This window comes from Arachis ipaensis, chromosome B03 (assembly GCF_000816755.2).
Source record: "Arachis ipaensis cultivar K30076 chromosome B03, Araip1.1, whole genome shotgun sequence".
Classification (NCBI taxonomy): domain Eukaryota; kingdom Viridiplantae; phylum Streptophyta; class Magnoliopsida; order Fabales; family Fabaceae; genus Arachis; species Arachis ipaensis.
In genome coordinates, this window is record NC_029787.2 from 2000779 (window position 1) to 2015681 (window position 14903).

Genomic DNA, 14903 nt, shown 5'->3' on the forward strand with positions numbered 1-14903 from the left:
TACTATCATAAGACATTCTATATTAAATAAACTGCATTCATGAAAATCAAGAGTGATAGCATCATCAGGTTATATTTTAAGACAGAATTTTTTCAAATTTAATAAAAACTTATAAGCCACCCCAATTCACATTACATAGTAGACAAAGTTAAATAACAGTAAACAGTGCTAACAAGTCATAGTTTTGGGTATAGTTTGCACAGATACATATGCTCTTTATTTGCAGTGATGCATGGATGCATGTAATGGTAGGGAAAAAAGGGTTAAGAAAATGTAACAAACCGGTATTATGCACTTCCATTCATCAAGTTTGCTGAGGTTTAAACAGTACAAGTCATCAAGAGTAATTTCTTGATCTTTAATCTCCATCATGCCACCATATATATATAATGTATCTTTTCCAACTGCCATGCAGGAGTTAATACGTCCACAAGGCTTCACTACCTGCAGATTTCGGAGAAAAATCATTGACCAGTAACTGGGAAAAACTTAAGAAGTGCCACAATATACTAGTCCAAAATGACAACCTCAGGCAAGGAAGAACTCTGAACATCAGTCTTAGCACGGGATTCCTTAGACTTTCCTTCAGATTTGGCTAGTGGTTCACTATCAGCAATAGTCACGGTTGAAGCAATATTTTGAGATATATCATCAATCTCGCCTTCTTCATACTCTAAATCCTCAGTTTCTTCTGTCTTATTATCAACGTCACCAATACACTTTTGTTCATTCTTTTTTAACTGCAAAACCATCTTGTTAATAAACAATATAATATTACATAGAAAAAAGAGATCTAAAAACAAGAGTTTTTGAAATGTACGTGGAATAATTTACATGGGATCTACCTTATCTTTTGTTGACTTCTCCTTTCTCAACTCTATAGGATACCTGTTGCCAAAACAAGAGCAATAATAAGCTAATCAAGAGACATGAAAACCTAGTCTATCCTATCTAACAACTAATTATAGCATATTTTATTTTTATCCCTAACATGTGCATGCAGAAAATGCCAATTAGTGTAAATGCAAAATGATGAAAACTTAAAAATAATGGAAGAATTGAGTTTAAACGAGCAACTAGCAACTTCTGAAAATGATGTATTAAGCGCAGACACAATATAGGACTCACCAGCGATTGGTATCTAACTGGAAGCCATAAAGCTCATTCATGAACAAGCTCATCATCACATCACCTGCATAATTTTAGTGCAATTAGAAACCTGACCATACAGCAAGCATAAACAAAGAAACACTCCCCTTCCAAAAGAACCTAGGTGAACTGTCAGATACTCAGATGCCATTACTTGTTTACAAAGGTCACAAAAATGTTAAATGGGCCACATAGAGGACTATATAATCTCATCTGATGGCTCCTATTAACTTATAGTAAGACTATATGCAATCACAAAAGGCTAAAATTAATAATCATTAAAAAAAAGGAGCTCACCTTCTACTTCCATATCCACAACACCACCAAACAGAAGAGCCCTCCTCTTATGAACACACATGGAAAACCCAGCACGAGGCCCAGGAGGCATTCCACTTTTCTTAACCTATCATGAAAGCAAATGATGAAAAAATCAGTTACCTGAAGAGATAAATTTACATTATTTTTCTGGGTCCCTTTTGTGTGTATGAGGGAGAAGATAGAGAAGAAAAATATAAGAGAAAACACTATTAATTGAATACTGAGAATAAGTTTATGCTTCCGTTGAACAATGGCTATGATCATTTAAGTTTATTACAAATTTACAATGTGGGCACAACTATAAGCTACAAGAAAGCTCAAAATTTTCTAAGATGAAAACAGGACCAACCAATCCTTGTTTTATTAAGTGGAGTGAGCTATAAAAATTATGAATTATACAGAACTAGTCTCCTATCATAATTTCATTATCCATGTTTAAAGTTGAATGATTAAACTCTAAATCTTTCTTAATAATTCACTTTGCCTTCCATTTTTTGTCTCTCTCTACTTCTGGTGATTACAATATTGTCCATGTACTCTTCTCGCTTACTGATGCTTCTATATAATGGTCGTTTCCACACATGACCCAATGAGCAACTAACTAAAGTGAGATCCTATTATCCTTTTCACATATCTTCTAACCAACCTCCACTGGTGCATTAATTCCTAATTTTATCATGTGATGTCTAGCATATCAAGTCATCAGTTGCAATATTCTCACCTCCACAACATTAAGCTTATTTTATAGTTGCCTTTTGACTACTCAACATCAGTCACACACAACATCTTGTCATCTTCACAGTTATACAGTTGTACAGTAAAATTATCCCTTAAGAGCATCTGCCTCTACTTCTCCAACATTGTATGATGAATCAAAGATACTTAAACCATATTGCTCTTGATATGGATTGATATCTCATTTTCAAAACATATGGAAGATAGAGAGGGGAAAAGGATAAAAATTAGAACTACAAAAATTCATTTAATATTAAACTTCAAACTACTCACTACCTTGTTCCATTCCCAAGTCTTAGGATCAAGGGACCACATGTCTGAATGAACTATTCCTTTTTCAGATCCATTCTTATCAGAAGAAACTTCTTTCGAATAGCCACCATACAGAAATATCTGTAATATGGAAAGAACAATGTAAATAAGATAGTTTCTGAACTTAAAATTACTTCATAGACCCACCTTAGTGATTCACAATGACAATACAGCACATAGAGGAAAAATTGGCTATATAAGCATGCCTCCATGAAATTTAAAACATAAACTGGATCCATATAAGAAGGTCCAATAATTAACTCACATCATCTTGGTAAACAAATAATTGAAAGCCACTACGACCAGAAGGCCACATTGCTCCAGGCTTAGGCTTTATTTCTTGCCACTACAGGACAAATGATAACTCCATCAGTCCCAATTAATGAGTAAAAAATCAGCATTATTGTACCATGCAACTTGGCATATCAGCAGTAACATTAGACCAGCAGATAGCACATTAATATATTAATTGAACAAATATAGCCCAAGAAATATATTTACCTTAAATTGATCAAGGTCAAATACAAATAGATCGTTGTAATACCTGCATGATTATACAAAACCTGTTAACACTCATATGGCACAGAAATGTTATTGAAGTGAAGCATTTCCAGTTAGTTTGTGTTTAACCCAGAAATAATATCTTAGAGCTCACTTTCAAAACAACTCTCATCTATTAGCTATCGCAAGCTCTTCATTGCAAGCAGTTTTATTATCGTAAAAAAAGGGGAGGGGAGGTGGGGATATCAAAGGCATATAAGTTACAGAACTATGGACTTGATACATGTTGAAAAATATGGAGCATCAACAACCTCACTTCTCTAAGTGTATCATAGAAGCCACCAAAAAGAATAATCTTGTGCTTGTATAATATCTGCAAAAGAACCAAATAACAAAGCACAAGGATTAAATGCACATTAAGATTCATAATACGATATCACAAAGCATGATTACTATAAATTTAGATTTATGAAGCATAGTCCCAAACATAACAATAGCAAGAAAGTGGCATAAAATCTCAAATACAGCAGAAATGGAAAGAGAGACAAGCAGAATATTTCAATTTGCCGGCTTAAGACTTTCAGAAAATGCAATGAGCAAAGCAAGCTAAGAGCTGGGAATATCATGTCCAAATGAACCAAATCAAGCTGTAAACCAAATAGACCATTTAACTTCCATATTTCCAGCAGAACTTAAAAATAAAGCTTTGTTTTCAGAAATTTTGATTCGTTTGGTGTTGGTATGAGTATGATTCCAGCTTCACATTTGTGTTGCAACTAAAAGCAAAAAAGAAAAATAAAAATAAACTAAGAGGGGACCTATGATTTGACAGGTGACACGTCCAAGACACAATCAATGGTAAGTAGTAACTCAACTGAGGAACTTTGCTATGCAGTAGTATTCTGGTTAAACAGAACCTGATTAAACGGATTTGGATTCTCTAAATTTTGAAACTTACTTTAGAGGGTAAAGTATGATCTATCACCATTTATTTTATAGGTGGGACCAAGAGAAAACATGAGAGAGAAAACATTCAATGGTGAGAGATTTAACTTTATCCTCTAAAGTAAAAATCTAAAATTTAGAGGATCCAAATTCTGATTAAACATTTTAATAATCTAGCATTCTTATTAGTAATGTCTTAAGTACATCATACCATTCGGTGTCCTGACCGTGGACTCGGGCATCCCTTTAAATTAAGCTGCTCCCACTGATTTGTTTTCAGGTCGAACATCCAAAAATCCTACATAGATCAGAAATTCAGAATCCAAAATAAACATCTCTATATAGCCAAACAGCCAATATAGCAAGCCACATTTCATTTGCATGACAAGCTAGTACAGCATGACCTAATCTATGTAGATAAGCTCACATAGTATATCAACACTTAGTTTCTATAGTTGCATACGAAACTATGAGCAAACACACGGAGACAAAGGACTAGTGAATCACCAAAAATATAAATATAGTTCTTCCAAGCAACTGCCTGGTGAGCACTGCGTGGAGGCGGGCTATTCGGACTCGAAACCAATTTCCACTCCAGCTTCTCCACATCATACCGGTAAAGATCACCATACACAAAAGTCTGCACCAAAAGTTTTCAAAATCACAATAAAGTCACAACTCAAAAACACTTCAATTTCCACGTACACAGAATAATCAATAATCAGAAGCATAAACCTTGTTGCCATTGTAGAATTCACCACCGTAGAGAACCAACTCTGTCTCTTTCAAGGGATTTACTGTGAGCTGGAAGCAAATCACAACAATAATATAATCACGAAACTAAAACGTATTTGACAGTTACACAATAACTGAAAACGGTTACAATGGTTTCCGAAACGGCATTACCGTACAGTTGGAGCGAGGTGACGGTGCGGGGACGTTGTCTTCAACGTGGACTTCCTTCTTCTTTGCCTCTTCCTTTTGAATACTTAGCTGCGAACAAAACACGAAAATTTAAAAATAAATTAAATTAAAAAAAATTTGGAACTCGGAATCGAAAGTAGAGAGTAGAGTGAGTTGGTTACTAAAATGGCGTCGATGTCGTCTTCGGGAGAGAGCTTCTTGGAGTCTCTGCGAGCTCGCTTCTCTTCGGCTTTGGCGGTTTTTCGCTCTGTTTTTTCTTTGCCTTTGCCAGGCTTCTTCGTCTTCTTCCCCATTTTTATTTATTTATTTTACTTTCTTCACGGTGGTGAAGCAGCAGAACCAGCTAGCGGCGGTGGCGGCAGTGGCAGGGACGACTATAAAATACAAATGAGCACGGAAGAAAANTTATAATCTTTAAACCTGTACATGATACTTGTCAATTTTGGAAAGTAAAATTTAATATATTTTCTCAAATTTTATAGGTAATTCAATTCAATGTATTCTCTTAATTTTTAAAAAATTAATTATGTAATTTAATTTAATTCTCTAATTTGAATTGACCAAAATGTTCTTAAAATATTAAAAAAATCATTTTATTTCAACATTTTTTCATTATAAAAAGGATTAATATTCATTTAAAAGTTTTACCTACGCATTTATTTGTGTATTATAATTTATATCACATGTTGTATCTAAATTCAAAGTAATTGATTTTCATACTAAAATTAATAATGCATTCTGTTTTTAGCAACGAAAGTTTAGAAGCGTTGGAAAAAGATGGTGGAAGAGTCCATAGCGGTCCAAGTCCAGTCTCAAAGAAAACGTAGCGATGAATAAAGCGATCGATTTTGCTTCAGTTTTCTTACTCTTCACACTCTTTTCTCATCAATTTATTCTTCGTGTTTCTTCATCCAATTCACCCATACTTCCGAACCAGGTAAGTAACCAACCTTCTCTGATTGTTGCTTCTATGTTTTCCGCTCAGCTCAAAAAGCTTCAGCTTTTCAAAGAAGAATCAATTTAGGGTTCACTTTCAACTTTCCTGATACAATATTTGATTGAGTTAGCTTTAATCTATATGAAAATCACAGTGACCTTCATTTTCAGTTTTTGTTATACTGCCAAGAGGTGCAAAATTGACGCTTGAATTTGTTCTTATTTCAGGGATATGCAGATGAAAGGTACTAAAATGGAGCCACACTTAAATTTTTCATTTTTAATATTCAGCCTAATTTAAATGTGGAATATGAATCGTGACCAATTACCATGCTTTTTTATTGATGTAGAATTCTCAAACCGGAACAAGAGCATGTGCATGAAGTGCATTGCTCTAGAGAAAGGAGCAGGGCAGCTAGGAAAGTGATAGAGGAGGTGTGGGAATTTATTTTTTTTTTCAATTCTTGTGAGTTTATTATACTGGTTGTAGTTTTTGGCATATCTTTGTTAATTTTGTTTGCTTTGTTATGTGTGGTTTTTGTTAGTATTTGACACCATTTTTGGAGCAAGAAAACTATCAGCTTTCAAGCAAGTGCAGACTTCACCCTGAAAATGACATGTTTAGGGATCAAGAAGAGCATAAAATTTGCCTAGGCTTTCATGACTGGAAGTGCGGATATTGTAAGAAAAGCTTCCGAGATGAGAAGTTTCTTGATCAGCATTTTGATAACAGACACTCCAATCATCTCAATTTAGTATGTAGATTCTTTTTATTATTATTATTGTTTTTTTTTTTAACCTTTTTTTTCATTCTATTAGGGGGTGTGTGTGTGTGTATAAATAAGTGTATTGCAACCCAATATAATTTTTACAATTATACTCTGCTTCCTATGACTTTAAACCCAATATAATTAGTCCACCCAGTTTCCATAATTCCATTATATTTGAGTGTGTGCACTCATTTAATATACTTCTAATATTGGACATGAAATTCATTATAGTCTTTCATGCATATTGTGCTACATATTTTCATTCAAAATTTCATCTGTAAATAACTTGGTTGCAACTATGTAATCCAATTTGGATTTAAATAATTTATAATTGGAAAAGTTTGTTTCTAATTCTTGGGGGATGGGGGTGTATGTACAGAGTGATGGTAAGTGCTTGGCTGATTTATGTGGGGCATTGCATTGCGATGCTGTGATGAACACAAAGTTCTCTAGAAGCAAGTGTAATCCAGCTGCTGCCACAAGGAATAAACACCTATGTGAGGTTGTTTCCATTCTCTCTTTCCTTCTAACTTCTTTTCCAAGGGTCTTCTGCTGTTCACTGCAGCATTTAGTGTCTGCCTAATTTGTATTCACTTTTTTCTTTCAGAGTCTTGCTGAGAGTTGTTTTCCTGTAAGTGATGGTCCATCTGCAAGTCGTCTTCATGGTATACTTATGTAAAAAATGTTAAGATTCACTCTTCTGTCATTTGTGCCACTAGAATGTTATTTTTAAATGATTGACATCTTTTATTGTTTTGTTTCATGTGGCAATTTCCTGATCGGCTGGCAGAAATATTTTTACACCAATTTTGTGAGGCCCATACCTGCTCAGGGAAACAGAAACCCTTCTCTAGAGGAGGCAAGGTAAGGACTCATTCTATTTCTGTGATAATCGCAATGTACGCACAGACACATAGAAAGCTACTCTATATCATGTCATGGTTATTTGCTCTACAGGTACAAAAAAGTATCTTTGTCGTGGTTTCTGGAGCATTGATCTTGGTGCTACTTCCTTTGTTCTATCTTTTCCTTTATCTGGTACAAAGGTATATTCTTTTTTTATATTTTTAAGTTTAATTTAGAACATGTGATTTTCTTTTCTATATTTTATAATGTCATTTGGCAAATTGCAGAGATATGAAGAGTAGTACTCAAGAACTTCGCCGCATCTCAAAAATGGGACGGAAATCAAAGCCATCATGATTGGTAAGATTTATCTCTTTTTTAACTAGTCAAATCTTGGTAGTTATTTAACATTATGGTTAAATTGCTATCAGTTAATGATATCGAACAGGTTGTGACTTCTAAAATTTGATGATCCTGCTGTCACATACATCTATTCTATATGACGATGTGGACTGTGTTTTCTTTAATGTGCAACTTTCTCTGCTGTTATACATTGTGCATTTTGAATCAAGCTAAACCTTATAATGCTTGTCAACCCTTCAATCATCCCCATTAGGCCCTAGTCTCTTCCTTCTCAATGTCATGCGCCATCTAATTGCTCTTACTTCACTTGATGAGAACTTCACTCTGTCATGTGGAATTCCCTTACTGCAGGTTTGACACTTAAACAGTTGCAATCATAATAATGATTGACAAGCTGGGAAGATATACAAGCAATGATGTGCTTTGCATGTTTGTGCTAAAGAATGAGTTGTGGAGAACAGTGATGGAATGGTGATAAGGAAATCAAACTTGGCTCGGTTTTAAACACAATTTGAGGCGAATTATTGGTTGCAGGATATCAAGCACGAATGGAAGGAAAAATATTTTTTGCGATCGTCATACACATGTTCATTAAGCCTTTGCCAAGCACAGATCAATATTTTGACAGAATTGATTACTGTTTGAAATTTGCTGTAACTTGTCATGATGCCTTGTACCTTAAGTTGATTATAATAAACTAATAATTTTGTTAAGGAGATATGTAACTTGTATAAACAAAATGTTGGTGTTTGAGACTTTGAGTAACCATCCACCACCCATCAAATGCAGAACAAATATTGTTGCCACTATAAAATATAGACACAAGTGATTGTTGAATAGTATGGGTTATGGTTATAAATAACTTGTGTGTTGCTTTAATAGATAATAATAATTCTTCATGCTCTCAAACAACTTCCAAGTGCTGAAGGCAATCCATGCAATTGTCAATAACCCCAAATGCAAGGGATATTAACTCATTTGATAAGAGGAAACCTTCTGGGTCACTTAGCCTTATATAAGCCAGCCTCCTTTCTGTATTTGTTTTATGCAGTAAAGAATTGTTGAGCTCATCTATCCCCATTGTTCTTCTCTCTTCATCCAAACAAACTACATGTCCACTCTCAACATAAGGTATATAGGCCTCAATCAGTGATGAAACGATAGAGCTCCCAAATGATTCTTCAAAGCACTTCATGTCTAAGCCTCTTGCAGTTCTTAGGGACAGCATCACGATATCCGTGGCCGTGTCCTTAGCATGAATCTGGCCATCACCGGAGCTATTCACTAATCCATTTTCCAAATTTTCCACAAACTTCATGTAATCGTTCACCTTCTTTGGTCTTGAAAACCTCAACCCACCAATATAACTAGCAGAGCCTAGGCCAAAGGCATAGAAAGGCTTGTTCTTCCAATAGGTGAAGTTGTGCTTGCACTCATATCCACTCTTACCATAGCTGCTGATTTCATAATGGTTATAATTGGCATCACAAAGCATCCTTGAAGCCATCTTATAGAAATCAGCAGATTGTGTCTCGGAAGGCAAAGGGAATTCTCCCGGTGTGTACCTGCAAAAACGCTCGGATTTCAGGTTCCAAATAATTACAAAGACGAAACATAACAAAAGCTACTTTCACATTCACAACAAATGTGACTACTACTTACAAGTTTCCAAATTTTGTCCCCTGCTCAATTTGCAAATCATATACAGAAACATGAGTTGGTTCTGCCTCAATTGTGAGCCTTAGACTTTCCTTCCACATATCACTGGTCTGATGAGGCAGTGAAGCTATAAGATCAATGCTCCAATTCTCAACCCCACATAATTTGACAATATCAATAGCCTCATGAACCTCTTGCACACCATGAGCCCTCCCACAAGACTTCAATAGCTTCTCCTGAAATGCTTGAACCCCCAAAGACACCCTGTTCACTCCCAACAGCATCACCTCCTTCATCGTCTTAGCATCGAAAGTCCCCGGATCCATTTCCATTGATATCTCTGCATCCTCACTCAACCCAAACTTCATTTTTAAGGCCTCCAGAACCAAAGAAACCAACCTTGGAGGCACAAGGGAGGGTGTTCCACCACCAAAGTAAACTGTTTCAAGGGGTGCCTTGGCATCAAGTTCCACTTGTGTTGCACTGATTTCTCTGCAGAGCCATTGTATGTAGTTTACGACTCGCGGGTCGTCGTCTATTTGGGCCGAGGCGGAACCAAGAGCAACAATGGGGAAGTCACAGTAGTGGCAACGTTTTCTGCAGAAGGGGAGGTGAATGTATGCTGATGAAGGGGTGATGCAGTGGTGTTGTTTGAGTGAGACATTTTGTCGAACAAGTGAAGTGCTGTTTGCGAAGGTGTTGATGATTACGTTGGGTGATAGTTTTGGAGACATGGGTTTTGGGACAAGTGCCCAGAAAATGGGAGTGAATGTTGATTTGAGCATGGTGGAAACGTAAGTTGTAGCTACTATAATTTACGAAGTACGAGGTACAATGATTTAGGCACAGGCATGCAGTATCCGAGTCGCACAAACATAAGACGTAAATCTTTGTTCTTTGGTGATGTGTAGTATATATAAGAACTTCTCATCGTTATCATATCGTTGTCTTAGCTGATTAAATTATTTTAATCTCACCTCGATTAATAGTAAAAATTAGCATACTGTAAAAATCACATAAATAAAACTCTCATAATGAAAAATACCTACTAATAGTGCATTTGATATCCATATGATGTAATATTAGGTTACAGGTTTTAGATGGGGCAACCCTTGACAGGGACAAACTTGCAATACTAATTTTTCAATACTAATTTTTCCCTTTAGAAATCGAACGTCTTATTTTTAAATGCATCTTTTAAATAATTATACAAATATTTACATAAAGAAAATATCAAATACACGATTTGCCACCTATAAAAAAATATAAAAATTGGTACATTTTGTCATCCTAGATCATTTTGGATGGTTAAAACGACATCCTCTAAAGAACCATGTTATTAAAAATTGAATCTTCTGGAATCAAAATGATAATTTGTTCTTAATTAAACATTTGATCTGATTTTTCAATTAGTTTTTCATATTTTAAATTTTTTTAATCATATTAAATAATTGTTGGTAGTCCATATAAAAACCAAATAGTACAATTTTATTTTTGAAAAAAAAGTCACAATTTAACATATTAAAAGCTTTAACAAAGCCAAACACGGCATCGGGAATTTGTTCAAATGTTCGATGTAATCAAAACTTGTGTAATAATTAACTAATTTAGTTTTCTAAAAGGAAAATAGGGGATTATAAGTAGATATTAATTCTTAGCAGGTACGAAACTAGTTGCAACATAGCTGTGGATTATTATAAATAAAGCAAGAACCTTAGAATTAAAGAAACCAAACAATCTATTAAATTTCCAAAAAATATAGTGAACTAAAAAAAAGTAGTTTCTTAATTTTCAAAATTTGCTATGAAAAAGTAGGGCAAGGGAGGTAGGGAACCTTTATGGACTAGTGAGGGCATTACAATAGGCATATAACACATTATCATTTAACACATGCTATGCTACAAAATTACATTAACAAATAGCTATTACTAGTGATTAAATTATACTAGATATTTAACCATGTAAGGCCCTTCAAGCTCATATCCCAGTTTCCTGTAATAATGGCGGGTGCCAACCCCTGAAATAACAGCTGTTTTTGTTGATCGGTGTTCTCTTAAAGCAATACGCTCTGCCTCCTCCATTAGAAGCGTACCATAACCCTGTTAACAATCATTTTTATTAGAGAACATAGAGCATAAATATATCTATACAAGCTAAAGAATTTTTTTTTTTAAAAAGAAAAAAGGGGGAAAGATGTTCATTCATTAAGATCATTTAAAAAAAGTCTTATTGATGGAACATATTAGCTTGAGAGCATTACCTGGTGTTGTAGCTTGTCAGCATCCCTCCCATGAACTGGTACAGCAGTTCCATAAACATGAAGTTCACGAACAATAGAACACTTGCCCATAAGCTCTGGGCAAGTAATGTTTCGGCCACATTTTCGCAGTCGTAGAAGACCAACAAGGATATCCTGTTTCAGAGAGTACAAAAAAGATCATTACTACATTTCAGCAGCAGGAGCAAATTACATGAAGAGATTATTACAGACACTCGAATGTGTGGTGTATGACGTAAGGATGCCAGCCTAGAAAGAAATATTTAAATAAAATTTAGCAAACTAATTGTGTCTATAGAACTTTCAAAAGCTTAGTACTCTATTACATAAAATTCTCAAACAAGACTGATTCTATATAATAACCTGGATTCCAGCTTCTCTGGTCCGAACGTCGCGACATTTCAATCCCAGGTCTTCCATTCGAGCTAATGCTAGCTCTCTCAGATTTCCTTTCTCAACCCCAGATGTAACCAGAGGCATGGGAATATCCCGTTGAACTCTATAAACACGTGTCCAAGGTGGCACCATAGCAAGAATCCTAGCTATGATATCCACAAGTTGCTCAGGTGGATAATTTCTATACCTAAAATTGCATTCATTAAAATTTTCAGTCTCCAAGGAGAAGAATTTTTTCCCCCTCTAGTTTCCTAAGAAATAAAAATATACTAAGAAAGAAATTGAATGGTCTCTCTCAAAAAGCTTTCTGAATAAAATAATGCAACTGGAAAATACCTCCCAGTTTTCCAGAGCTCATAAAGTCCAGTTCCACGTATTACAAGTGTAGGATATATTTTAAGCCCATCTGCTCTAAATGAGGGGCTCTCAAAAAACTCCCGGAAACTTTCCATGTCCCTTTCAACACCAACATTAGGAAGATCAGGCATCATGTGAGCAACAACCTACAGCACGGCCAAGAAAGTTAAAGATAGCCAAAATGGTAGGAACGAGTCAATTTGATAGTATTCATAATCAGCATACTCTATATTTTCAAAGGAAACAATTAACATTCACAATCACCAAGTTGTAACATAGACAGTGGGATTTTGTTACTAACATAAATACATATCCAATGCTTATCCTGATCTAGACAAATAGATGAGGCATCATGTGTGATTACATCATAAATTGAAAATCTGAATGCAGGAAAATTTACCAATGAATTTCTATCCACAAATTTCAAACATAAGGGACAAATAAAAGATTAATTAGTCTGGACTGAACTGCCTTGTCACATAAGGTGATGATTAATATGAGAAACCAATAACAAACCTTGAAACCAGCATCTTTTGCCAAGCAAAAACAATCAGCCACAGCAGCTACTGTATGCCCTCTGTTAGTGTCTCGAGCAACATCCTCGTAGGTGCTTTGGACTCCAATTTCCAACCGTGTACAACCATAGGAAAGCATTTGCCGCAAGTGAGGCCCAAGACAATAATCTGGCCTTCTGGTGTATTAAAGAACTCAAATTCATGAGCTACACTAGTACACATACATCTAAAACAATTGCTATAAATATTTAAATGGCAACTTACGTCTCAATTGTCATGCCAATACACTTAGTTGCACTGTGCTCAGAGTATGCAACCGCTTCTTCTACATTGGCAGAAGTATGTCCAGACAAAGCATCATGAAGATTCCTTAAAAGTACCATATTTCAGCCCTATGGATATTAAGGGGAAAAAATTCAAGTATAAACCTTGTCTACACTGTGACCCAAACGCTTAAGCTGATCTATCCTGCTTCTTGCTTGGACATATGGGTTATACCTAAATCCAGGGTAGCAAGCAGGTACATAAAGCACAAATTTAGAATGAGAAATATTCACTGGGAAAATGTTTATAATTATCTATCAACGCACAAGAAAGAACACAAATAAAATGGAAATAAATTAAGCCCTTTGATGAAATATTTAAAAGAAAACGAAAACAATCCGTGCACTGCATGACATCCATGTTAACCCTTTTGGTATAAAAAAAGAATTGATCAATATGTCATTAAAATTCTTCATCCCCAAACTTTGCCATTCAGCAATTTCAAACACTGTCTAACCTTGCCTCAAAAGTCTATCAACAAGCACAAACCATTATGGAAGTCAAAACTATCTTATGCCCTCATAATCCACGTATCCAAGATCGAAATTTTGTAATCCTTGAACTTCATTTCACTTACTTGATCACGAAGCACAAATCTATCAGCATAATCACCATTCATCAAGAGACTAAAACAAAACAGAATTCTCATTTAAAAGTCCATTCCGCAATGTTTGCCATCTCAAATCTACCGTTCCATTTAACATTCGATGCCTCATTAATATGTGCTATCATCGCCTCCAACTTTCAGCCCCACTTTACAATTGTTGAAAAGCTGATTATTGAATGATTCAAAGAACTAGCTAACTTTCTATATAAAATTTCCCTAAACATGACTACATATTCTATCAATCATCTCAAAGCTACAAATACAATCATCACCACTTGCAGCATTCATTCTATTCAACCTAACAGCATTCCTTTTCATTTTTTTCCTTAAAAAACACCTAATTAGAAACTAAACAACAGCTAAAAACCAAAGAGTGTCAGAAAACTTAACCGAAAACCCTACCTCGCTCGAATTGCACGCATACTAGTCGGTTCATAACCAGTGTAAGACTGAGTACTGTACTCAAAATCGGAGTCAGGTCCTCCGGGACAGTAAACGCATATGTTTCCGGTGGTCGCGATGTGCGGGCACCGATGCGGCTTCGACATAACCGCCACCACCGCGATTCCAGAGGCGGTTCGAACCGGTTTCGCCCTAAGCTTAGGGAGGAGCGCATCGCGCTCGGAGTCAGGGAGTGCAGCAATCATCTCCACGAGCTTCGGAGCGCGTGCGAGTCCGTACTTGCGACACGCGCTAGACTTGAGCGCGTTGAGGTCGACGTTCTGTCCCTTACGTGAGAGCTCAACCATGGAGCTCACGATCTCAGAGATTGCGCGCACGCGCGCTTCTTCTTCGCTCAGGCCGTGACCTGAGTATCCTCCTTTACCTGGCCGCGGTACCTTTCGTGGCTGCTCCGCCGCCGTTAACAACTCCGTGTCCGCAGCCCCCATTAGTGTACCGTGAAACCGCAACGCAGAGCAGCTTCTTTTTTCTTTTGTTTTCTCTAAAACCTTTCTGTTATGTTTATG

The 14903-nt window shown here is 35.9% G+C and overlaps 4 protein-coding genes across 5 annotated transcripts in view; 1 reads left to right on the forward strand and 3 right to left on the reverse strand.

Moving 5' to 3' along the window:
- Positions 1–5282, reverse strand: part of LOC107629346 (kelch domain-containing protein 4) — an 8436-nt gene extending 3154 nt beyond the window's left edge. The window contains exons 1-14 of the mRNA XM_016332120.2: positions 5046–5282; positions 4867–4953; positions 4696–4764; positions 4424–4600; positions 4172–4258; positions 3327–3388; positions 3016–3058; positions 2780–2860; positions 2479–2595; positions 1447–1552; positions 1129–1192; positions 846–888; positions 528–752; positions 283–444 (exon numbers count right to left, since the gene is read on the reverse strand). Of these exons, the coding sequence (XP_016187606.1) occupies positions 283–444; positions 528–752; positions 846–888; positions 1129–1192; positions 1447–1552; positions 2479–2595; positions 2780–2860; positions 3016–3058; positions 3327–3388; positions 4172–4258; positions 4424–4600; positions 4696–4764; positions 4867–4953; positions 5046–5177 (1455 nt within the window). The 5' untranslated portion in view covers positions 5178–5282. The remainder of the gene's footprint in view (positions 1–282; positions 445–527; positions 753–845; positions 889–1128; positions 1193–1446; positions 1553–2478; positions 2596–2779; positions 2861–3015; positions 3059–3326; positions 3389–4171; positions 4259–4423; positions 4601–4695; positions 4765–4866; positions 4954–5045) is intronic.
- Positions 5613–8631, forward strand: LOC107629345. Of its 2 annotated transcripts, none has more exons than XM_016332119.2 (10): positions 5613–5821; positions 6049–6065; positions 6171–6255; positions 6366–6575; positions 6970–7092; positions 7198–7255; positions 7381–7454; positions 7548–7636; positions 7724–7796; positions 8151–8631. In XM_016332119.2, the coding sequence occupies exons 1-9, from the start codon at positions 5714–5716 to the stop codon at positions 7791–7793; spliced, it is 834 nt and encodes a 277-aa protein (XP_016187605.1). In that variant the 5' UTR covers positions 5613–5713; the 3' UTR covers positions 7794–7796; positions 8151–8631. The 2 variants fall into 2 exon arrangements, with proteins under 2 accessions (XP_016187605.1, XP_020973371.1); XM_021117712.1 differs by lacking the exon at positions 8151–8631 and adding an exon at positions 7885–8144.
- On the reverse strand, positions 8604–10546 carry LOC107629344 (oxygen-independent coproporphyrinogen-III oxidase-like protein sll1917). The gene is made up of 2 exons (XM_016332118.2): positions 9462–10546; positions 8604–9364 (listed from the first exon to the last, which is right to left on the reverse strand). Exons 1-2 carry the CDS (start codon positions 10241–10243, stop codon positions 8704–8706), a joined length of 1443 nt encoding a protein of 480 aa, XP_016187604.1. The 5' UTR covers positions 10244–10546; the 3' UTR covers positions 8604–8703.
- LOC107629343 (elongator complex protein 3) lies at positions 11179–14897 on the reverse strand. Its single transcript, XM_016332117.2, is given in 7 exon segments — positions 11179–11557; positions 11719–11950; positions 12020–12319; positions 12469–12635; positions 13006–13180; positions 13269–13502; positions 14338–14897. Coding segments are annotated over 7 exon segments (1755 nt in total). The 5' UTR covers positions 14826–14897; the 3' UTR covers positions 11179–11398.